The sequence below is a fragment of the Scyliorhinus torazame genome, chromosome 10 (assembly GCF_047496885.1).
Source record: "Scyliorhinus torazame isolate Kashiwa2021f chromosome 10, sScyTor2.1, whole genome shotgun sequence".
Lineage (NCBI taxonomy): Eukaryota > Metazoa > Chordata > Chondrichthyes > Carcharhiniformes > Scyliorhinidae > Scyliorhinus > Scyliorhinus torazame.
In genome coordinates, this window is record NC_092716.1 from 87,690,577 (window position 1) to 87,716,359 (window position 25,783).

A 25,783-nucleotide genomic window follows, 5' to 3' on the forward strand; every position below is an offset into this window, starting at 1 on the left:
TAACAACTCACATGTGACGGGTCCTCCGGGCGGGGCCCGTTGGTTCCTCACCCTGTGCGACTTCCGCCAACCTCCACATTGGTGACTGCTCTGTCCTTGGCAAACCCGTCACCTCAAGGGTGCATTCCTCGAAGGTGGTGAGGATTCTTAAGCCCAGCACCCCGTCGCCAGTCTGGGCCCTCTCCCGACGATTGTGGGAGAGCTTCTCCTGCGGAGACACAGACAGGGCATCATTAGCCAAACGCGTGGTTCACAGGGGTGGGGTTGGGGGTGTGAAGGAAGGGTTGGGGGGGTTTGAAGGGAGAAGGGGGGGTGAAGGGACGGGTGTGGAATGCATGCATAGTTGGGGCAGTTGCTCGCGTGGGGTGGAAAGGTCTCGGGGTGGGGGAGGGGGCATTGGTGTCTACTCACCCATATTTCCTGGTGTAGGTTGTTGACCTTCTTACAGTACTGGAGGCCAGCCCTACTGGTCACACTTCCAGAGATTATAGCCGCCACCACCTCATCCCAGGCAGCACTGGCTTTCCTGTGGCCCACACTCCTGGACCCTCAGGGGAACAGGACATCCCTCCTGGCCTCCACTGCGTCTCGGAGTCTGACCAGGTCCGCAATGCTGAATCTTGGGGCCAATCTTCTCAGTGCCATGGTTGCGAGCTGACTTGGGTCGGCTGTGCAAGAGCTGTTTAAGTGCTGCTCAACCTTGTTAGCAGGAGGCCGGCAAGCACAGTCCCGGCCAATCACTGGCGAGTCTTCACTTGCGCCGAGAAGCCCGTGGGGCTTAGTTAAGTGGACCAATTATTGGCCTTGCTGGGCCGAGCACCAGGAAGCTCGCGGCAGTTCACATTCGCGACCACAATTGGAAATCTTTCCGGAGAATCGTGCCCATTGAAGCAGAATTAGGCCATTTGCCTATCGAATCTGCTCTGCCATTCGATTATGGCTGATCTCATTCTGGCCTGAACTCCCCTGTCCTGCCCGTTTTCCATAACTCTTCAACACATTACCACTGACATGTATTCCTGCTGGCTTTGTGGATAATTCGGTGTTCGGGGTGGGGGGGCTTCTCATCAGGCCTTCATCTGTACCCCATTAGAGGGATGCAAATCAGTTTCATGCTGGCCAGTAGAGGCTTTTCTGATCTGCTATGGTGGGCACAAACGGAAAGTCCATCTGGAAATTCACGCTGGTGTAAAGTTGATTTTCCAGCATTTTGCCGAATTCTTGCCCCCACCCATGCCCGCCATTGAACTCACTGGTAGGAGCATAGTAGAATTCCACCCAGTGAGTTTGAGGCGCACATTGTCATTATTGTTCAAATCATCCATCAATTTGTTGGAAGGAAGTGATACCCCATGAGTTGCAAATTGCTATGAGCCATTGCCGATTTGTGTCACTCCCCTGCTAATCGGATGAAAAACACAAACTTGCATTCAATGCGCATTAATTATCAACTAAATTTGCTGCAGAAAGTTAGGACTGATAATTAACCCTTTCAACGACGGGATTAATTTTCCTGAAATATGCCACTCCATGGAGATCTTGTAACTCAGTGGACAATGCCTTTGTGACCCACCATTTTCGCTTACCGTTAATGCGATAAGTGAGCCTGTTTGGTCCTCATGATCTCACTTGATTTGTTATTCAATATTACATTTCTGCTAAGGACTTCAGCTGATGATTTACATTCTCGCTGCATCCATTGAAAAAAATCAAGAGGTTTGTCCTCGAACTCACCATGCTTAGTCTTCAAATGTCTTTGAGGTTTTGAAGGTTTTAATCTTTCATTTGCTAACACTTCCCTGCATATAACATACATGTTCTTTGTATCCTGATTTTCAGTGGCACAATTAATAAAACCATACTTCAAAAAATCATCTTTATACTGCTATATTCCCAATTTCAGCTTCTTCTTAATGAGTTGTTTATCAGAGACCCTGGAGCTGACACCAACACTGCTTTGTCCTGCCGTAGACTCTCCTGATGAGCTCTCTCCAGCAGATTCAGTTGTGAGATCCTGGCCTGTTTGTGTCTCTGGCCCTCTCTTCCTTATTCCAAAACGATTCATCTTCAGTTTTTCCACACAGTCCTGTTGCCTTGCTTGCTAGCAGCTACAAAATGGAGGAATCACTCCATCACTGGGACAGTGCGCTGACATCAGGAGGAGGCAGCCTTCCCCATTGGGGCAGGTTTCGGCTGGCATTTTAAAAAGTCGGTCACAGCTGTTGGGCACTTCTTCCCGCGATTGGGGACGCCTCAACCGATCGCTCCGCGACGCTCCCGAAACCTGCCCGCTACCTACCAGTAGGTCGCGACCTTGAGTTTGAAAATTACTGCTCTACTCTTCCTTCCAATTTACAGCCAATCTCCCACTATTTTCCAAACCCACTACTCCAGTCAACCTTGGGGCTGGACAAAGCAGATCGGCAGAAATTGCTCCCACTCGGAAAAAGGACCAAGAACGAGGGTTACAGATTTAAAGCGATTTGCAAAAGAAGCAAACATGATATGAGAAACAAGTGTTTCACGCAGCGAGAGGTTAGGGTCTGGAATGCTCTGCCTGGAAGTGTGATGGAGGCAGCTTCAAACAAGGCACCAAAGAGGGCATTAGGTTATTGTTTGAATAGAAATCATGTGCAGGGGTACGGGGAAAAGGCAGGAGAATGGCATTAAGTCATAATGCTCATTTGGAAAGCCAGCGCCGACACAATGGACCGAATGGCCTCCTTCTGCGGCATAACAATTCTGTGAATTGTTGCTGGCCCTGGATGTAGCTCAAAGCTGATCATTCAGTTGCGTTCTGCAAACAGGAATTCTGATTGAACAGAACACTGCGAATTCTCACTGAGAGGTGCAGACTGAAATCCCAGCAGTGTCAGCTCTGAGCAGCTTCTGTGACCAGCAGCATGCAAGCCAACCCAGTAAACCACCTCAAGCTGCCAACTCAAAAATAGCCTAACGATAATCTTGTGAGACATATTTTATCAGCCCCATGGCAACAGGCTGGAAGGCAGGAAGAGTCGGAATATAGCAAAGAAAGGCCTTGGCAAAGAAAAGTCTGATTTCTTTACGTTGCAATCCGATATTCCAAAGGCTGACCCGCATGGTGGGAGGACCACACACTGACACGGTGGGAAGGTAATTAAGTCTGTTAAACAGGCATTTAACTGAAATGTTATTTCTAATTTTAAAAAAGACGGCACAGGAAAAATAGTGCTTCAGAACCTCAGGTATAAGAGAGCAGAGGCTAAGCAGGAGGTCAGTGCTGACTCCGATTAGTGCTGACTCTAGTCAGCAGCCATTGTAAAAGCTAGCAAGACTTGCAGATTTAGCAGAAGTGTGGGCATTGGCAGTAGCAGTCAGGAGCAGGGGCAAACTTGACAACACTTTGGGGAATTCTGCTTCAGTGCCATCTCTGAGGAGGCAGTGATTAGAATAGAGCAGCTGGATGTGATCCCTGGAAACTGAGTGCAGCTATTTCCCTGGGCCTTGTTCACTCAGGCTTCGAAACCATAGTTAGGAAGATTATTGGACCGAGAGAGAGCTGCAACCACAGGCTATGGGGCAGCAGCAACCTGAGGGCCAACGGGAGCTTCAGCCTCAGGGAGGGTGCAGAACGGCAACGCAACCAGCCTCATGTGTGTTGTTACCCATCAGAAAAGGTCTGCTATCAGAGGCTCAGCGTTCTTCAAATGTTGGAGCAACAGTATCACTGATGACTCTGCCTATCTAGGACAGCAGTCACAGATCTGTATACCACGATAGAGGACGAGCTGAATCCTATGGGAAATGGTGGCCACCCATGCGTGTGGCACTGACGGCCACTGTGGTCCTGAATGTCTACACCTCATCACTGCATCAAGATAGCCATGTTAAAAAAAGCCAGACAATATGTGTGCTTTTATACTGATCCAGATAGTCAGGCTGAGAAAGCCATAGCTTTCACAGCTATTTCTGGATTCTGGGGCACACAGGGTGTCACCAACATTTTTAAAAATTCATTTACGGGATGTGTGGGCGCCGCTGATTAAGCTAACATTTATTGCCCATCCCTAGTTGCCCTTCCGAAGGTGGTGATGAGTTGCCTGCTTGAATCGCTGCAGTCCTAGAGGTGTAGGTATACCCACTGTGCTATTAGGGAGGGAGTTCCAGGATGTTGCTCCAGTGACAGTAAAGGAATGGTGATATCTTTCCAAGTCAGGGTGGTGAGTGACTTGGAGGGGAACTCCCAGATGGTGGGGTTCCCATGTATCTGCTGCTCTTGTCCTTCTAGATGGTAGTGGTCATAAGTTTGGAAGGTGTTGTCTAAGGAACCTTGGTGAGTTACTGCAATGCATCTTATAGATGGTACACACGGCTGCCACTGTTCGTCTGTGGTGGTGGGTTTGATTGTTTATAGAAGAGGGAGCAATTAAGTGGGCTGAATTCTTGAGTGATGTTGGAGCTGCACTCATCCAGGCAAGTGGAGTGTATTCCATTACACTCCTAATTTGTGCCTTGTAGATGGTGGACAGGCTTTGGGGGGTCAGGAGGTGAGTTACTCGCCGTAAGATTCCTAGTCTTTGACCACAGGATTAATGTGGCTAGTCCAGTTCAGTTTCTGATCAATGGCAACCCCCGGGGAGTTGATTGTGGGGGCTTCAGTGACGGTAATGCCATTGAATGTCAAAGGGCGGTGGTTTTAGATTCTCTCTTTTAGGAGATGCTCATTGCCTGGCACTTGTGTGGCGCAAATGTAACTTGCCACTTGTCAGCCCAAGCCTGGATATCGTCCAAGTCTTGTTGCATTTGGGCATGGATTGCTTCGTTATCTGAGGAGTCACGAATGGAGCTGAACATTGTGCAGTCATCCGCAAACATCCCCACTTCTGACCTTTGATGGACGGGAGGTCATTGATGAAGCAGCTGAAGATGGCTAGGCCTCAGACACTACCCTGAGGAACTCTTGCAGTGATGTCCTGGAGTTTGACCTCCAGCCACCACAACCTCCAGCCACCACAACCATGATTGACCTCCAGCCACCACAACCATCTTCCTTTGTGCCAGGTATGACTCCAACCATCGGAGAGTTTCCCCCCTGATTCCCATTGACACCAGTTTGGCTAGGGCTCCTTGATGCCATACTCAGTCGAAGGCAGCCTTGATGTCAAGGACAGTCACTCTCACCTCACATTCAGCTCTTTTGTCCATGTTTGAACCAAGGCTGTAGTGAGGTCAGGAGCGGAGTGACCCTGGAAGAACCCAAACTGGGCATCAGTGAGCTGGTTATTGCTGAGTAAGTGCCACTTGATAGCACTGTTGATGACTTTTTCCATCACTTTGCTGATGATGGAGAGTAGACTGATAGGGTGGTAATTGGCTGGGTTGGATTTTTCCTGTTTCATGTGTACAGGACACGCCTTTCTACATTGACGGGTAGATGCCAGTGTTGTAGCTGTACTGAAACAGCTTGGCTAGGGGTGCGGCAAGTCTGGAGCACAAGGCTTCAGTGCTATTGCTTGGATATTGTCAGGGCCCATCGCCTTTGCTATATCCAGTGCCTTTAGCCATTTCTTGATATCACGTGGAGTGAATCGTATTGGCTGAAGACTGACGTCTGTGATGCTGGGGACCTTCAGTGGAGACCGAGATGAATCATTCACTTGGCACTTCTGGCTGAAGATTATTGCGAATGCCTCAGCCTTGTCTTTTGCACATATGTACTGGGCTCCTCCATCATTGAAGATGGGAATATTTGTGGAGTCACCTCCTCCGGTGAGTTGTTTAATTGTCCACCACCATTCACGGCTGGATGTGGCAGGACTACTTGCTGCTTATGCTGTTTGGCACACAAGTAGCCAACAAGTTTTGTTGCTTCACCAGGTTGACACCTCATTTTTCAGTATGCCTGATGTTGCTCCCGGCATGCTCTCCTGCACTCTTCATTGAACCAGGGTTGATCCCCTGGCTTGCTACTAATGGTAGAGTGGGAGATATGCTGGGCCACGAGGTTGCAGATTGTGGTTGAATACAATTCTGCTGCTGCTGATGGCCCACAGCTCCTCATGGATGTCCAGCCTTGAGTTGCTAGATATGTATGAAGTCTATCCCATTTAACACGGTGGTAGTGCCGCACAACACGATGGAGGGTATCCTCAATGTGAATGCATGCATGTTGTCATCAATGCTCCCACAGGTCAGCCAGTGGCCTCCATCAACAGGAAGAACTTCCACTCACTTAATATACAACTGATCTGTGACCATCCCAAATGGTTCCTTCCGGTGGGTGCACGGTTCCCAGGAAGCAGTCATGATACCTATATACTAAGCCAGTCCCAGGTGCCAGACCTTTTAAGGTCTCCTGTGTGACCTCAAGGATGGTACTGATTGACAAGCGCTACCCACTGAAGACGTGGCTACACATGTTGTTAGGAATCCTAGCGCTGCTGCATGGGGAGATTCAATAGACAGGATTCTTCGTTGGCCGATGTCAAAATCAGAAACGGCGATCGAGCGGAGAATTGCTCACTACACCGAAATTGTGGCAGGCACCAGTTTGATGCTGAATCACGATACTCCGCCTCCTTGAAAATGGCGTCAATGCGACGCATGCCGCGTGTAGTTGCAACATCATTTGCATATCACTAGTGGGCCCACCCACAATGCTCCGCCTCCGATGGGCTGAGTTACCGACTGCACGGTCCACGTGTGCTCTCTCAAATCGTGAACCTGGCATGGTGGCTGCTGAAAGAGAGAGAGGGCGTACCGGCAGCACCGCCATACTTCACCGATAGTCGTGCCGCTGACCGGGGGACTTCTAGCAGGGCTGGAGGGAGTAGTGGGCGGCAGCCAGGAGATGGGCTGTGAGGTTGGGGTTGGGGTGGACGTGTACACAAGACCATTACCGCAGCTGGCAAGGCAGCCAAGCAGCTGTGCATGCCGCTGACAGTCCGCTATAAACCTGGTGCCCTGGGCCGTGTAGGTGACCCCCCCTCCTCCCGCGGGGCAAGCCACTGGGAGCCCTCTGGCTCCAGCACAGCTTGTCCCATCTTTCCGGCCCCGATCAGTGTGTGTGTGGGGGTGTATTGTTGAAGCGCGGCTGCAGCTTGACACTCCTCTGAATGAGCATCAAGGACCCGCCGATTCCCGCATCATTTTCCATGCGATTTGATGGTGTTCCACGCAGTGCCGATGCTAGCCCCTCACCGGTAACAGAATCGGTGCGGGTTGGTGCTGCTTTTTCTGTCGTGAAAGTCCACGGATTCTCTGTTGGCGTCAACACTTATAGTCTCAGAAACGGAGAATCCAGCCCAAAACCTTTTTTTCCCTTTATTCTTTTACGGGCTGTGGGCGTCACTGGTTAGGCCAGTATTTACTGCTCATCCTTAATTGCCCTTGAGAAGGTGATGGTGAAGCACTGCAGTCAATGTGGCACCAATACACCCACAGTGAGAAATGAGTTCCAGGATTTTGACCTAATGATACTGAAGAAAGATAATATGGTTCCAAGTAAGATAGTGTGTGACTTGAAGGGGAGCTTGCAGGTGGTGGTGTTTCCTTGCATCTGCTGCCCTTGTTCTTCTTGGTGTTAGAAGTCACGGGTTTGGATGGTGCTTGTCAAAGGAGCCTTGGTGAGTTATTGCAGTACATTCTTTAGGTGCATTAGTGGTGGAGGAAGTGAATTTTGAAGTTGGTGGATAGGGTGCCTATCAAGCAGGCTGATTTGTCCTGGATGGTGTTGAACTTCTTGAGTGTTGTCGGAGCTACACTCATGCAGGCAAATGTAGAGAATTTGATCACAGTCCTGAGTTGTGCCTTGCAGATGCTGGACTGACTTTGGGGAACCAGGGAGTGAGTTACCCACCACTAAGTTTCTAGCTTCTGGCCTGCTCTTGTAGCCATAGTAATTATATGGCTAGTCCCATTCTGTTTCTGGTCAATGGTAACCTCCAGGATTTTGATAATGGGGGATTCAGCAATGGTAACACCATTGGATGTCAAGGGGAGATGGTTGAATTCTTCCTGGTAGGAGATGGGCATTGCCTGGCACTTGTTTGGCACAAATGTAACTAGTCACTATTGATGCAAGCCTGAATGTTGTCTAGGTCCTGCCATATGTAGATGATGTGTTATGTACTCTAGGATAACACAGGCTGCAACTTGATGCAGCTTTGACCAAAAGATACTCCAGACTTTGAAGTAAGTTCAATGTGATTTATTGAACCATTAGCACAGTTCTCTATGAGTTCGACTCTCCTACTAATCTTGCTATAGTAACTCAGTCTAACTAACCAGTCTGCTCTAAGCCACGTGGTGGGTGTGATGCTTCTGATCTGCCCCAGTCCTACTCTCTAAGTGTCGCCTGTGGAAAGAGACAGAGCATGTGTGCCCTGTCCTTTTATATGAGTTGTATAATGCCCCCTTGTGGTAGTGTCACCTCTGGCTGTCTTGACTGCTCATTGGTCGGGTCCTATTCTATGTGTTCATCAGCTGTATGTCTGCATGTCATGACATCTCTGGTGCTCCCTCTAGTGTTTACTTAGTTGTAGTGTGTTTACATTAACCCCTTGTGTATTTACAGTGATGCATATCACCACAGTAGACACAGACTGTATGCCATGAAATGGCTCAAGCAACTAATTAGTAAACCATTGGGTTTCTAGAGAGGCAGCTCAGATGCCTGGATTGATCTGCTGGAGTCCTTCAGAATGTCCCAATAAGAGTGTTGCCTTTTGTGGTGTGCTGTACTCTGCATCAAAGGGGAGATGCTTTGATCAATGAGGATATTGTAGAGTACAATACCTCCTCCAACAATGAGATTAGGGAGGAAGATGCTGATCTGGTGTTGCAAGGTTAGAATCCCACAAGCCACAAGCAAGGCACAGTGAGATATACAGGAGGCTCGTGACACACTAACACTTTACAGATGGCTCTTAAGGATAGATTCATGTATGTCAATAAAGCTGCCTTTTGCAGTTCTGCGCAATTTAGTTTATTACCTTTACGATTACCTCCACCCACTAAGATATTAGATTGCGGCATGGGGAATACACTGGCCCCACGCAGTGTGGTCCTTCACAGTGCACCTTTTGAAGGAACCAGAATACGGCTAAAGGACAAGGAGTCCACAAGAAATGGAAAGAGTCATCTTGCCTTGTAGCAGTCCACATATTTTGGTGAAAAAGAGACTGCAACGCACCATGCATTAACAAAATATAAGCCCATGAACCCCAAATGCAAAGATGATGGGCGCTATTCTCCCCCCCCACGCCGGGTGGGAGAATTGCCGGGGCGCTGCGCAAATCGCGCCATGCCGCCCTGACCCCTGCACGCAATTCTCCCACCCCCGGAAACCAGCGGCGCGCGATTCGCACCGGACGGCTCGGAGAACCGGCAAGCAGCGATTCTCCGGCCGGATGGGCCGAGCGGCCGCTACGACACGAAAGGTTCCCGTCAGCGCCGTCCACCCCTGGTCACTGCCGGCGGGATCTCTGTGGGAACGCTGGGGGGGGGTCGAGGGGGGCTCCTTCACCGGGGTGGCCTCCGATGGGGTCTGGCCCGCGATCGGGGCCCACCGATCGGCGGGCCGGCCTCTCCCCCCCCGAGCTTACCTCCTTCCGCGCGCAGCCCCAGAACACCGGTTCCATGTTGGTGAGGGGCCGGCGGGCGTAAGATGTTCCCCGCGCTTGCACAGGATGGCGCGGCCCAACTGAGCATGCGCAGGATTGGGCTGCCCCAACTGCGCATGTGCGGGTTGGCGCAGCGCCCAGTTGGCGTGGCGCCCATTTGGCGCCGCGTAAGGACTTTGGAGCAGCGTGAACCGCTCCAGCGCCGTGCTGGCCCCCTATGGGGGCCAGAATAGGTCGTGTCCGGGCCCTGTTTACGCCGTCGTGAAATGCGACGTCGTTCACAACGGCACGAACACTTGGCCTCATTATCGGAGAATCGCCCCAGATGTCTTTAAATTTCTTATACATGCCCTTCAATTTTCAGTGGAGGCAGGCTGCTAACCAAGCTACCCGGTGACTTTGCAGGACCTGGGCAGTTGTCTTCTGGCTGTCTGAAGCCTGGAAGATCCGGCATATTGAGATCTTCTTACACAAGTGCAGGAGGTATCTCAGTCATTACGGCCTCGAGAGGAACTGGGGTCATTGACAGAGAGGCTGAGTATCCACTGTCCATGCCAGGAGCACCATGAGAGCGGGCCCCAGTTACATCAGGCTAGCACTCCTTTACCATTTCAGGGCACATTTACCCCTCTCTGCTCCCTCGAGGAGCCGGGGGATCTGGTGGTGAGCTCAGACACCTTGCCCACCTATGCTGCAGGCAGCCTGACCATCCATGATTATGTATTCTGCCTGCCACTCAGTAGCAGGAGTCAACTCTGGTGGATCCAGGACCTTCTCCAAAAAGGCGGGCACCTCTGACAAGCAATACTGCCAATGGCTTGGTGGGCATGCCTTTTTTACCAGTCTCATTCACATCAAGTACCTTGTATTGCTGTTGGCTAAGCAATGTGTGGTGTGCTCCCCACAGCAGAAAGCATATTGTCATTTACCCTCTTGTGCCCCTGCTGCCCGATTCGAGGGACAACTCCACAGCTGCTGACCTCCTGTGCGATCTCGGTTCAGTCTTGAATGGTCTGCCGGGCCAGGACCCTCCTCCCGTCACAAGGGAAGAGGATCTCCCTCCTTTCCCAAGCAGCTGGCGCTCACACTGGCACCTTTTACCTTTGTCTTTCTCTCAAGGCCATCCTGGCATTTTAACCCCCTGACCATTCTCCTCCTTCTCAGTTCATGTTGGCATATTCTACTCTTCTTTCCTTCCTCCACCTCTCCCATGCCCATTCAGGTTCTTTCACCATTTCCCAACCCGTTTGTTTATGCTGACACCTTTCGCACTCCCTCCTGTGGTTCGTCCACTCTTTTCCAATTGGCACAATGCTTCTTTCACCTGAGTGCCACTGGGCAACTGGCTGCTGCAGCTTGCATATGATCCCATAAAACTGGCTTGAGTATCCCTGGCCACAGCAGTGATTCATTCCTTAGAGCAGCATTAGATTGGAGAGGAAACATTCTCACTGCACCAGGAGGATCAAATGTATACGCAAACGTGTGCACTCTGGCTTCACCCCTACATTGAGGTTGTTACAAATGCCAACCCTTTTCACTTTCAAACTGCAACCTCATCCTCGGCTGTAATTATACTACAGCTGGTTTGAATTCAAATGGGTGTGAGATGACCTCCTACAAGAGGGCACGTACCAATTGGCTTGAGTGCACTCTGATGCCAGATTGGAATCTAACATCCAAATTATATTGCTATTTTTCGTGCCAAAATGCACCCAAAAATAGTTTGCATTAGTCCAATTTTGGCCATGTAACTCTCATCTTAGTCTATTAATAAAACTGATATTGAATTTAAAATGCAGCTGTTTGCAAAATTCACAGTAAAAAACTGCATATATACTTTCAACTAGGCTAATATGTGAAACATTGGCAAGTCTAGAAAAATCTTCATTTCAGTAAAGATAACTTGTAGTGAAAATAATAATGTCTCGTTTATGACTCTAAGATCACTTTGAGTCATAAAGCAGGGTATTTCAGGAATCTAAATGTATAGTCTCCATTTTAATTTGTTTTTAAAGTTCAGATGGTCTTTTCATTCAATAGCCTGATTTAAAATAAAAGGCAGATAGAAATAAAATGGTAAAAATGCTACTTTAAAAAATATTGATGTTAGTTCAATGTTACATATCATGTCTTAGAATATATCACACTTTGGATGCTTCCCAGAGATAGTTGAAGGAGAAAAGCAGAAGGGCTCCAGATTGAATGAAAAGGGAGATGAAGATAATTGACCCGCAGCAGAAGGAAATAATCGATAATTGCATTATTTACTGTTGATGTGTTTGCTGCAGCTCTTTTATTTCGATGGACAACTGCGAGTCTGTTGAATTAGTTCTGATCTTGTGAAGATGAACGAGACCAGGTCGCACTAGCTGAGCGCTCTGTGAGAGGATGGGTTCATCATTCTGGAATTTCCAAGGGGGCTCCTTCTTGAAAACCTCCAATTCTGTGCCATCACTGGTGTGGCTAGTGACTGAAACAAGACTGAGTTATCCTCAAAAGATCGTCACAATATCAGAAACAAAAGGGACACGCAACATGTGAAACCACTTATTTTTCAATCCAAATTAAAACAGAACGTTGCAAGGTTAAATTGACGATAATGATATGTAGAGGTTTAGGAACATAGCTAATGAGAGACTTGCTGTAAATCCAACAGAAGTATAAGTCGTTGAGATCTGTGTTGTCTCTATTCCCAGTTGCAGAGGTAACCAAAGATAGAATTTAAATGCAAGGCTGGTTTTGTAAGGGGCAACAAAGAGTCCACACTGAGAAAAACAAAACGTACTTTATTTAACACGTTCACTATGATGTACAGCTCAAATAGTTCCCTACTGGGTCTTCTCTAGTCGACACCTGACTGGCCGACTCTATTTATACAAAGACACATGAACCTTGTTTTTTTTTAAATGTTTTTATTCTCCATTTTCACATTTTCCTTCAAAATTTACACCCCACCCACAAACAGTAAATGGTAACAAATACAAAACCCATCCCCTTAACAATACCAACGATCCCATCCTCCCACCACCCCAAACAATGGCCCACCTGTCAATATATGCATCCAATAAAACAAACCCTCCCACGGTGGAAACAAAAAACAAAGGAGAAACAGAAAAAGGAGTCCGGGACCGCCTATGGTCACCATTGACCTATAGAGTCCACTCCCACTCCCCCCCCCCGACACTCAACGCCCTCCAACCTCTGAAAGAGTACCGTACATGATACCCAAGAGTTGAACCCTCCCAGTCTCCAACTCCACCCGTCCACTGCCTCTTGTAAAACTCCTACCCCCAACCTCGGTTCCTTACCCCCAACTTTCCACCCCGGCTAGACCACTCAGACCCTGTTCTGCCAGGCTCCGATAGCCGCAGCTCCCCCCCCACCTCACTCCCGTTCACTGGCCGGCTTAAACTGGCCAGCGTGGAGGCCCCCGCCCGGGTCCCTTTCCCCCTTGCCCGGCCCTAGGAAGCCCAGAAATCCCCTTTTAGCACACAAACCCCGCATATCTACCTACACCTCAAAGAGCCATCATTTCGAGTGAAAGTCCCATCATTTCCCTTGTCCAAATATATATAACATTGACTCCTTTAGCCCATACACCCGCACGCAGTGAAACAAAAAAGAAGAAAATACAGTCATGAGGTTACATCGGCACATGGCCATTTCTCAATTTCTCAGTTCTGCCACAGTCCTTCTGCCTTTGCAAACTCCTCCGCTGCTTCCGCCATTCCAAAATAAATGTCCCTGAGCTTGTAAGTCACCCTCAGCTTCGCTGAATATACAATGCCACACTGCACCTTGCTAATGTACAGTGCCCTCTTCACCCGGTTGAAGGCAGCCCGCCTCCTTGCCAGCTCCACCGTAAAGTCCTGGTATACACGTATACCAGCTCCAGCCCACTGCACCACCCGCTTCTGCTTGGCCCAGCTCAGGACTTTCCCCTTCACACTGTACCTACGGAAGCACAGAGTCACTACCCTTGGCGGCTCACTCGCCTTTGGTACAGGCCTCCACGACCGATGAGCCCGATCCAGTTCATATCGGGAGGGATCCTCCCCCTCCCCCAATAGTTTCGCAAGCATCGCATCAGTCGGCCTCGGTCCTTCAACTCCTTCGGGCAGCCCCACAATCCTCAAATTCTGTCGCCTGGATCTGTTTTCCAGGCTTTCCATTTTTCCTCGCAGATCCTTGTTAATGTCCATCACCTGACGCATCTCCTTCCCCATTGAGGCAAGTTGATCACCGTGCTGCAATAATGTCTCCTCCACTTCCTTCAGCACCTCCCCTTGCTCTCGCACCTCCGCCACTGTGCTCGCCACCGCCTTCATCACTGGGGAAATCGCCTCCTCCACCAGCACACTCAAAACCTCTCCCATCTCCTTCCTCATTGTCTCCATGTATTTTGTAAACTGCCTTTCGAATTCCGCAGCCATCACCTTAGTTATTTCTTCAGCCGTAAGCAATGCGGCCTCCCCTGGTGCTCCAGCCTCCATTTTCCTTGGTGACCCCGCGGTGACCTTTCCACTCCCCGACGGACCTTCAGCTGTTTTCCTTACGGACGTTCTTTTACTCACCCTCGACATTTTTCTTCACTGTGCCTTCACTCTGCCGCCTCTGTGCCTTCTCCCTGCTTTTGCCGCCTCCGTGGCCCCTGGGACCGGGCTTAAAGCCCCGAAAATGACGTTCCCGAATGGGAGCCCTCCATTGTGCGGCCGCCTCCCGCCCGCCATCACCGGAAGTCCCCACACATGAACCTTGTTAAGGGTCCCATGCCCCCTTATTGGGGGAGCTTGTATTCTGCAAGCTCCATGAGGTAGTGGATCATCCATTCCCTGTACGACCCACGTGGGATATACAGTTGGCAATCACGTTTGACTGGACTTCTCCGAGGCCCATACTCCAGTTCACGGTGACAAATAGGAGAATTGGAAGCTTTTGAAACAGTCATTTGCTGCTGCTTTCACGATTGGGAAATCTGGCTGCGGCCAGCAGTAGTACCGTATTTAGTTACCACCATCGGGAAATCAGCACTCCGGAGTTTAATGAGGGAATCATATTGTCAAATGTGAAGAAAGTCTGCCATAATGAAGTTATGATTATGGACTCTATGGTTTAACTTCAAAAATGAAAAGACTTTTGAAATATCACTAAGAAATGGTGAGAGAAGATTGACATCTCAAAAATCAAAACTAAAGATCATTATTTACATATTTGAGTATTGAACCTAGGAGTAGGAGCAACTGATGCTATATCTGAAGTACTTACATAGCAAACAGGGCTATTCTGGAAGGGATCCTGGTGAAGAGTTTATCAGTGTGGTTGTCAACAAGATCTAGTGGTTGCAATCTTACCATATTTTTTCAAAGTGTCAGACTCAGACTAAAAACTGGGGCGGGATTCTCCGAGCCAAAATCACGCTCGGCGCGGGGGCGGAGAATGGGTGTCGACGCCAATATCCGGCGCGATGCTGCTCCCGTGATTCTCCGGTCACTGGAGAATCGTCTCCAATCACATGCGCGTGGTCAACGCGGCACCAATCGGGGGCCATTGAAAGAGGCCCCCACGGCGATTCTCTGCCGGCAACTGGCCTCGTTCCCGCCGGCGTGGTTCTAACATGGTTCCACCTGGTGGGTACTCGGAGTGGCGGCTGCGGGCTGAGTCTGCGGTCGCCCTGGTGAGGGGTGGGGGGGATCCTTCACAGCCAGGGGGCCTCCAGGCCAGCCAGGCTCACGATCAGGGGCCAGTGCAAATCATCCTCAGTGGTTATTATGGAACACATAGTGCAGCTAGAAATATCTCCAATCTTATTAATCTCCAAAGTCTTATCAATGAGGCAAGAAAATCCTTGCAGACATGTGAATAGAACATATGAATTGCTCAGTGAGATTGTCAGTGATTCTTTTACACAGTGAGGAAGTGTTTTTAGTTCGTGATGGAATAACCAGTATTCATGAAGATCCTCAGGATACTCAAAATGGATGCACAAAATAAATCTCCTTATTCCTATTCCTTACAAAATTAGTTCTTTAATTCATTACCAGCAGGAGAACTGTGCTTACTAATGATAACATCTTGGGATTACACCTCTACAATGGGCAAGAGCGGGTTGTGGGGTAGGAGTAATTAAATACTTAATATTGAGGAATGCGCCCCCAATCCGCGATACACATGCATGCACCTACCACATTTTATAATGGTGATGAGTATTGTGCCATCTCAGTGCCATGCCGTGGAGAGGTGGGACACTTCATTAGATTATTTAAACTGGGCTCAACTGTACAATTTGGAAACCCAATTTAAAATTTGTGGATTTCCCAGGGAACAGGAAATCTGGTAGTGAAAGGACGGCAGGAGCTGTTGGCTCCCCAGGTAAATGCCTTTTCCAGCAGCCCTTGGGGGCCATGGAGGAGGAGCAGGAATGTTCTCCTCAGCTCCACAAGAAAGCCCTTTAGCTTCCTTTCTGTCAATCATAGCCTCTTTCGTCCTCCACTTGCTGCATTTCCAACCTGACCACCACTCTTAGCCCTGCCACGATTGGTGGAATTTTCTTTCCTGATTGCTGGGGGCTGTCCGCAAAGGACCTCGTTGCAGCCTCTTGCATCTGGTTTACCTCCCTGCTCCCAGCCAGGCTGTCAATTCGCAAGTCAGGCTGGGCAACAAGTAGAATAGGAAAATGACAATGAGGCCCTGATGGTAAGTTCGGCAGGAGCTCCACCTCCCCAGCCCTAGCCAAATCCGTCAGTCATTTGCAGCTTCTCTGGCACATTCCCTGCCTGCCCGTAATTATATGAACTTAACTGTCTAATTTACTTTGCAAATTCATTTCATACCCGAAAATTTTCTTTCTTGTAAGTTCTCATTCACTGCTCTTGCCATAAAGGTGATGCCCTCATCATCCTCCTGTTCTTTCACCTTCGTAGATGTATCCTTTTCTTCATCTTCTGAGTCAGCTTCTACAAAAACCGGAACTAGGAGCAGTTGGAAAGAAAAATTTAGTGGCTCCAATGGCCTGTATATCAGTTTTAAACAAGGAGGAATCGAAAATCCAATTACTCACACTCATGCAGCTGATTAAGGATAAGAGTTTTTAAAGTAAATTTTACAAATTGAGGATCTTAACTACCATCATACGTTTCACTAAAACATTACCTCAAGTTATTGTAGTACTGTTCTGTATGGGTAAGTGTAAATGTATCATCCACTCGAGAGCTAATCCATAAGATCAGGGAGATGCTAGATGTGACATATTGAGTTAACTGATCTCCGCAAGGATTGGTGAGAGGAATTGGCTTTAGCACCATCGGTCAGCTGACGGGATACCAGTGCCTCTGGAACTATCCTGCACTTTTCAGTGCCTGGGGAGGAGGAAATTTGCAAAAACAATAATATTCTAATTCTTATGAATCCTCTTTCCTTTTGTCATTGCAAACAATTTGAAGCTGAAAGAAGAATTTTCAGTTTTTGCAATACTATGAAACACTATGAGCCAGATTCCCGAATTTTGCTCCGACCTGCTCTGATTCACTTTCTTGTATATAATGAGCCCCTGTTCTTTTCACTAACTGAATCACTCGACTCCATATGCTGTGCCCTCATTCATGTCGACTGCAAGCTTCGAGACCACAGTTTATGCATTTTCCTTAACATCACCAGTAGCTCTCTTTCTGCTAACTTTACTTTAAATTCAGCAAATTTAGAACTGATTTGCAAATGTCAAGACTTCATTTTTGTTGATAATTGACATTTTAAAGTACAGGAGTTGTGCTAGATTTGAATACTGCAATCAATATTGGAGGAGTCATTGTTGTGAATCATCATCCTATCATCTCATAATATCATCCTGGGCAGCCTGATTGTTTTATTGCCATGTGTGTTTATAAGAAACACTGCCACATAAGCAACAATTTGGGTAAGTTGAATTTACTACACCATCTCCTCCGGCAAGCTTTACTAACAGCTGAGTGACAGTCACTGTAAATCCAAATTGTTAAAATGTCTTAGGTTTTATCGACAAAACGTAGAAGTGATGCATAAGGCAATAATTGTTTCCAGAAATGGCTTCTTCTGACAGGTGAATGAGTTTAATTATATTCAGTGCAACTGGGAAACACTTCGAAATCACAAGCTGCAATCCAACACCAAAGTGAAAAACAGTGTGGCATGTCAAAGATGTCAAAATAGGGATCACTGGGTCAATTTAAAAAAAGGCATTTGAGGACTTTTGTCAGGCAGTCCATTACACAAAGAGTGAACAATGTGTGCAATAGACAAGAGACAGCAAAAATCCTGGAATTACTTTTTTAAAAATATATCTTTTTTAAAAATTTCATATTAAACAAAACCATCCAAAGCAATCAAACAGAAATACACAATAGTCCAAGGAGACCAAAAAGCAAAAGCACAAATTAACTTTAACACAAAAACTAAACCGGACCCCCTAACAGCTGACGGTGACTAGCTCCTTAAAAAATAAAATGAACAGCTGCCATCTTAAGTAGAATCCCTCCACCAAGGGATTCTAATCTTGTCCAAATGTAGAAAAGACATGAGGTCAACTAACCAAACCAAGGCATCAGGTGGAGTAGGAGACCTCTGCGCAAGCAGAACTTGTCTCCGGGCTAACAACAAGGCAAAGGCGAGGACACTGGAATGACTTAATAACCAAGTGAATGGATTGTAGGATCGTTCTGGATTAATTAACTAAATGGAAAGCATTCCTCTTCCTCACTGTCTTTATCTTGTGATATCAAAGTGCAAAAATAACAGTTTTTAAAGCTAGTTTTACTTTTCTAACATCTTTGCACTTTGACTGAAAGTAAACAACCAAGACTTGAGGGCCAAGATCCTGTCCCTTCTGCACCTGTGTGCTCGTCAAGTGCCTACAGCTGAGATTATTGTATCAGCAGCAATGGCTGTCAGTTTTAGATCCTTCTGGATAACATCCAAATATAACAGCCAGATTATTGCCTCCTACTATCCCTGCAAAAAGAGATTTGCTTGCATCTTACAAGACTTTACTGGCTGCCTCTTTCTGATATTACAACTGGAGAAACATTGGGATGCACCGCCAAAGGCCATCATCTTCTGGGTAACCGTCAAAATGAGTGATTTTCTATTGCTAGGAAAGGAAAATTAAGTGGGAGGGTAGGTGACACTTTCTATCGTTTGTGCTTGTGTGTGTTGAAGGTGCAAGTCTTCTGCCTTCCCCTGCAACAGAAACCTGAAAATTGCTGTCACGAGTTTCTGCCTTTTTCCTCTCCTTTCTGTTTGGGACCAAGGTGCGGTGGAGAGGAAGGTTACTCCTTTGATGCTTTTAGACTATGAGCAAAAATCCAAGAAAGGAAAGCAAACCACAATTACCTATCATCAAATATGACTGGAGATTGGACATACGTTTTATCCCCAGCATATAATGTGTATACCAAACAGTGTGAATCAACTGGGTTGATTCGTTCTTTTTAAAAAAAAACTGAACTAACATTTACTTTAGAATAATATAAACATTATAAATGTATTTATAGAGGCGATGAAAAGACCAATACATTTCCAATATAGGATGATGTAGGACTTTCTAGCTTGCAGTTTACCCCATTAATTTAATCTTCTGAGGGTTACTCTGCAAAGTTCCCCTTCTCAGAGATGAACAAGCCCAACTTTCAAATATCTAACTCATATCAATTAATTACAGTGACTTATTTCTAACATTTGAGCGTGTCTCTAGCATAATCGTTGAGTGGATTGTAGGATCCTTCTGGGTGAATTAAGTGGAAAGCATTCCTAATTTCTACTCTATTTAACGTGTGATATCACAAAATTAACACTATTCAACTTCAGGGTGAAAGGAGTACGACAGATGACAGTGCAGAAGTCAACCTTTGAAGCCTCCTGCAATAACCCTCACAAGGCCCACAGGGACAATCCAATTAATCACCCCGTGGGGATCGTAGAATACAGGCTCCCCCACTGATGGCCCATCAGTTGAGGCTCATAGAAACAACCCTTAAAAGCCGGCCCGGATTGGGACCGGCATGATCGGTAGTCCTGGTTGGGATCTTCGTGCTGGTATGCTGCGTTAAGGCCTTTTCTTTTGGATGAAAATAAACTGCCATTTTGATTCACCTTCTTGGGTCTCCTGAACTTATATATTGGCGACGAGGAAAAACTATGGCGATTCTGGACATCCAGACCATACTTAAATTCCCCAGAGACAGTAAGATTGGCGAGATTAGAAAATGCTGCTTTTTGGAAGGCTTGAGGCCTTTGACACAGGTGTGGAAGATTGGGCCCAGTATGCTGAATGATGTGGTATTTCTTCTAGGCAAATGGTATAGGTGACGATCAGCACAAAGTAATACTCCTGATCGCCTGCGGAGCTCCAACAGTGTGATCAAGAGCTATACCTAACTGCAGCCCCTGATTTAAAGACCTTTGGTGAACTTGTAGAGCTTGTCACAGACCATTACGACCCTAAATCATGAGTGATCATACAGAGATATCTGTTCGAGGCGGCACAGAGGCCCAGTGGTTAGCACTGCTGCCTACGGTGCTGAGGATTCGATCCCGGCCCTGGGCAACTGTCCATGTGGAGTTTGCACATTCTCCCCATGTCTGCGTGGGTTTCGCCCCCACAAACCAAAAATGTGCAGGTTACGTGGATTGGCCATTTGCAGGCTTTTAAGTATTGTAAAAATAAAAACTGAGTGAGATTTTCAGGTCCTTCTCATCGGCTGGATCTTCCGGCCCGCTGAAAGTGACCCCCCTCCCCATGGTGGATTCCCTGTCGGCAGGGCGGGTGAGCCATACAATACAGCGTAGACTTCGGCAGGACCGGAATATCCCACCCGCTGGTGGCCAGTGGCGAACTCCTCTGCCACTGGAAAACACACCGCGGAGTTGGGCGTGGGAGAGGGTTGGATCCCAATCTTTGTTAATATTGGGATCTTAACAAACTTCAAATGTGAAATTGCAGGTTTACTCTTAGGTCGGGATTTACCGGCTGTTTATGCCGGCGGGAATTCCGGTGCCATGCCGGCACACGGGTTTCCCGGCGACAAAGGGTGCTGTCAACGGGAAATCCCATTGAAAACAGATCCCGCTGGTGGGCCGTCTCCCCCACCGAAAACCCCGCAGCAGACTGGTGGGAGAATCCCGCCCTTCGTGTCTCCCAGAGTTCGCAAAGGTTAATGCAGCTTTCAACTGCCCTCCAGGCTTTCAGTTTTCCTTTGATTAACCTGACTGATTCGTGGATCTAACAGGTCTTTCATAATATATCTAAAAGGCTGCTGCTGGAAAGATAGCCCTGGGCTTCTTTCCATAAAAGTTTTTTCCTAAATGGGACGTTGGAATAAATATTTTTAAGTTCAGCACATTTTTTTCATCATGAAACCCTGAAACATTTTCCTTGTTGACTCCTAACTACAGCAGTATGTATAGATGTATTGAACTATACAGGCCATCTGCCAATTTATCTGCTCTGGTTAAATAAAGTCAGTGAAAGAAGCACTGATCTCATGATGAGCAGTTTAAGAAAAAATCTCCCACAATATCTTAGGCTTCAGGAAGCTACAGAGGAAAGACTGAGAAAGGAAAAATTGTACTTTAATTTGTAATAGTATTAAATCACTTATACACCCACCTGTGTCATGCCAACTGACATTTCGCTGGAACTTATCATTAGGTACTTGGCCATTTGTACCTTCAGCATTTCTCTGTTGGAAACCACACAAAGAAGTGAATTAATTTGTCTTTAAAAAGATGCACACACATGGACAAGCACAAATAAAACACATGTAACATTGGGAGCAGAATTCAATTCATTTTATTGTATCAGTGGGTGTATCTTCTGCTCTCACTGGTTGTGAGCTTGGAGGCATGTAGGGTCATGGAGTGATGGCATAATTGATCCTTGCTGCCTTTCAGCTTCAACCAAAATTAAGTTCAGGGCAGGAATGTTCATATCGACCATCCCAACCCACCACCAATTGAGGTCCTTAAATGGTTAATTAATGACCACTCAACCCATCACTGCTGGGCTTAACTCAGGGATAGGCCGCTCTGTCACCATGTGATATGTATCGCATATGAAACTTGTCACTTTGTGGGTAAATCCCTCAATTCCTGATCAAGGAACTGGACGTTGGGAAGGGGGAGACCTATTGAAGCCACTTACCTGTCCTTGCTTCCAACCCTCCTGCCCCCCCATCCCCCTGCGACTCCCATGCCACAAAATCATCACCCCACCCCACCCCATTACTTACCTGTAGTCGGAGTCCTCTGCAATCCTAGGACTACAGAGGTGTTCTTCTGCCAGCAGCCATGCCCTCCTCAGTGACGCTGCTGAGCACAAGAGCTGCCAGCTTCTGAAAGGCCAGCAGCTCTCACTAGACGGGACTTCAAACCCGAGTCTTGATTCTAGGGAGGACCCACCGGTGGTCTTGCTGGTTTGTGCTTCAGCGGGCCTTCCTAAAAGAGGCAATGCGAGTCTCTTGCCAGCTCTCCAGCTAGCAGGGCACCTCGACAAGATTCCACTCAGTATCTTTACTTGCAAAGCTGTCTGTTCTTGGAGGAAATAGATTTATAAATTACACTTGTTTGGTTAGAATGAAAGGTTGTGCATTGTATAGAGTGGGGTGGGAGCTGGTGGAGAGGGTAGTGCTGCAAGTCCCTATCAAAATGTGGAACCTGCAGAGCTGGTGCTTCTAATGGTGAGTTATCACAGTTCTTAAGAGCACATCACACACAAAAATGAAGGAGAAAAGTGAAAACCTGACTTCCACCATGCACAATTCAGGAAACAGACTGAATGCAAATCACTAAGATTCAAAATAAAATGAGACAGCTGGCTAAATATTAACTAACTTACTTTAACCTAATTTGCACATCAGGAAACTGATGGGATTGAGTGCATATCCTGCCTGATTTTATTCTCTATTGAAGTCAATGTAGGACGGCTGTAAATCCAGCGCTCCACACTGTCCCATTGGTTTTCTGCCAGGCCAGTTGGATTAAGATCGCACCCAAAGATTCTCTCCTTAGTGGCTCAAAATTAAGAAATTAAAAACAAATCTGTCTTGACAAAGGTGACCAAAGCTCATTGAATTTAGCCAGTTTTGATTAATTTAACCAGTTTCTTCTTTCCAACTGACCTACTGTGCATTTCCAGCATTTCCTGTTTTCTGACTTTGCTCTGAGAACCTCTGGCTAAAAGTAGGCAGAACAAAAGGGCTAACTAACTCTTCTGAGGTTATCATCAGTGCCAAGAATGGCTGCTTTGATCTTGGAAACAGAGGCTCGCCAGTTGAGATTGTTCTTGGGATCATAAGAAAAAAAATCACTCCATGCATAATATGCATTCTTTTTTAAAAATAAATTTAGAGTATCTAATTCTTTTTTTGCCCAATTAAGGGGTAATTTAGCACTGCCAATTCACCTTCCCCGCACATCTTTTTGGGTTGTGGAGGTGAGACCCACGCAGACCTGGGAAGAATGTGCAAACTCCACATGGCCAGTGACTCAGGGCCAGGATCGAACCTGGGACCTCGGCGCCGTGAGGCAGAAGTGCAAAGAACAATATCCATTCTAACAACAACTGGTTAGACCTTAGCAGATTGGTTATAAAGTTGAAGTCACTGACTGTTGCAGTAGCCAATATGCCATTGGAGGAGGACAATGGCTTACTTTATAAATCGAAAGGCTTGATTTAATTGGCACTTACATGATGTCCTTGAAGGAAGAGAGAAAGAACTGTGAGCGGGATTCTCCGTACAGCAGACACCATTTGCATATCATTAGCGGGCCCGACCTGGTATTCTCCGGGACCTCCGCTATTCTCCTCCTCCGATGGGCCGAGTTCCCGACGGAGGGGTTCACTTGTGCTTTTAAATATCCTGTAACCGGTGTGGTGACTGATGAAGGACAGAGAGGAGGGAGGACACAGAGAAGCGTGACTGTAGGCTGTCGGTCCGGACACTGGCCGGGCAGTGGGGGTGCCCTGCCAGGGCCAATGTGATGGGGGAACAGGCCATTGGCAGGGGTGACTGCCCACAGGACTGGGGCAGTGACCAGGCATGGACCGCCATTACTGCAGCCATCTTGCTGCGCTCCCACTGACCACCCATCTTGGCCCTGGTTCTGCAGAGTGACACCGGCGTATGGGTGTCGCCACCTCCCATCCCCACCTCCACCGCATTTCCCCCTGGCACCACCCACATAGCCCACCCAGGGCAACACCCACACCTGCGGGGGCTGTGGTGCATATGACGAATGTGATATAAAATAGTTACTTTAGAGATATTAGTTAATGTAATGTAGAGGTAGGCCAGTCTAATTCTGGTGAGTTCACAGACAAAGGATTTCAGACCGCATGGCAAAGCAAGAGGTGTGTCCACCAAAGGAGGAGAAAAGGATGCTGGGTAATAGGGGCCAGAGGAAGGGATTGGAAGTGAGCCAATCAGAATATATCAACAGGTCAGGTGGGATATAGGATGACCTATGGGAATCGTGTATGTGAAACTTGATGCCATTTGAATGTATCAGTAGAGACTCCTTTGTTCTACAGCCTCACTTGATTCCAGAAGTCTACGAAGCAGGATGTGCTTTGTGCTCCTGAGAATTGAGGAAAGCTTGCAAGCTAAATAAAATAACTAATGCTGTACCTGCAAATCCATCTCGACTTTTATTGAGGCCAGACTGATGGGTAAAGAAATTTGGGATTTGACACATACCTCTGGCGAGGGCAGTGCCAGCCAACAGTACCCCTGGCATCAGGGACAGGCTCCAGTGCAAGAGGCCCCCAAATTGCCGGCCGCCGACGGGGCCAGGGGTGTGGGAATGGGGGGGGGGAGGCATGTATGGGGGGTGGGAGGCATGCAGCGGCAAAGCCCACGGTGCCAACCGGGGCCACCATGTTGCCGTTGGATCTGGTTGAGAACGGTGGGTACACGCCATGCTAACATGTCGGCCTTTCATCCCCTGCAGACGATGGATATTGGAATTCAACCAGCAATGATGGCCTTCCAGCTAATTGCCGCAGCCCTGGCCGATGCCCTGCGGCTGTACGAGCGGGCGGTGCTCGAGGAGGAGGAAGCTGCATCAGCTAAGTATGCGGTAGCAGAGCGTGCTGCAGAGGGACAAGAGGCAGCCGCCCAGGATGGAGGGTGAGCTACCCAACAGGATGAGGAGGAGGAGGTGCCAAGGAGGCGCCACATGAGGCCTCGTGTGTACTGGCACCGCCTGTCATTCGAGAACCTGCCGGACTGGGCATTCCATAGAAGATGTCAGCTGAGCAGAAAGACAGTGTGACATATCTGCCAGATAATGGCCCACCTGGAACCGCGGGGGTATGGGGAGGACACCCTCTCCCAGTGGCCATCAAGGTGATGGTCGTCCTGAACTATTACGCAACGGGGTTTTTCCAGGCACTGAGTGGGGACCTGTCCGGGATCTCACAGACCTTGGCGCACAATTGCATCCGTGCTACCACAGAGGCCCTTTATGCAACATGGTAGCACAGTGGTTAGTTCTATTGCTTCACGGCGCCAGGGTCCCATGTTCGATTACCAGCTTGGGTCACTATGCAGAGTCTGCACCTTCTCCCCGTGTCTGCGTGAGTTTCCTCCGGGTGCTCCCATTTCCTCCCACAAGTCCCAAAAGACGTGCTGTTAGGTGAATTGGGCATTCTGAATTGACCCTCACTGTACCCAAACAGTCACCGGAGTGTGGTGACTAGGGGATTTTCACAGTAACTTCATTGCAGTGTTAAAGTAAGCCTACTTGTGACAATAAAGAGTATTATTATTATTCCCAGGCGGGTCAATACATAAATTTCAATATGGACCGAGCCCACCAGGCTGGCCGGGCAATGGGGTTCGCCCTCATCGCCGGGATGCCCCGGGTCCAGGCGGTAATCGACAGGACACCAGCAGATGACAGGCCGCTCTACACATACCGAAAGGGGTTCCACTCGATAAACGTGCAGCTGATATGTGACCATCATCTGTGCATCAATCACCTCTGCGCCCGATACCCAGGCTGTGTGCACGACGCCATCATCCTTGCACACTCGAGGATTCTTGACATGTTCGAGACTAGAGGGCTGGCTCCTGGGTGACAGGGGTTATCCACTGCTGATGATAGACCGACGCGGAGACCCACTACAACGACACCCATGCAGTGAC

General features: G+C 47.9%; 1 protein-coding gene across 2 annotated transcripts in view; it reads right to left on the reverse strand.

The window, feature by feature from the left end:
- The window catches only part of LOC140430717 (sodium/hydrogen exchanger 5-like), a 468,359-nt gene that overhangs the window by 8,119 nt on the left and 434,457 nt on the right, over nt 1-25,783 (reverse strand). The window contains exons 14-16 of one of the 2 annotated variants that reach the window (XM_072518385.1): nt 21,244-21,316; nt 16,439-16,576; nt 11,877-12,078 (exon numbers count right to left, since the gene is read on the reverse strand). In XM_072518385.1, the coding sequence (XP_072374486.1) occupies nt 11,877-12,078; nt 16,439-16,576; nt 21,244-21,316 (413 nt within the window). The remainder of the gene's footprint in view (nt 1-11,876; nt 12,079-16,438; nt 16,577-21,243; nt 21,317-25,783) is intronic. The other variant, XM_072518384.1, reaches the window with a different exon arrangement.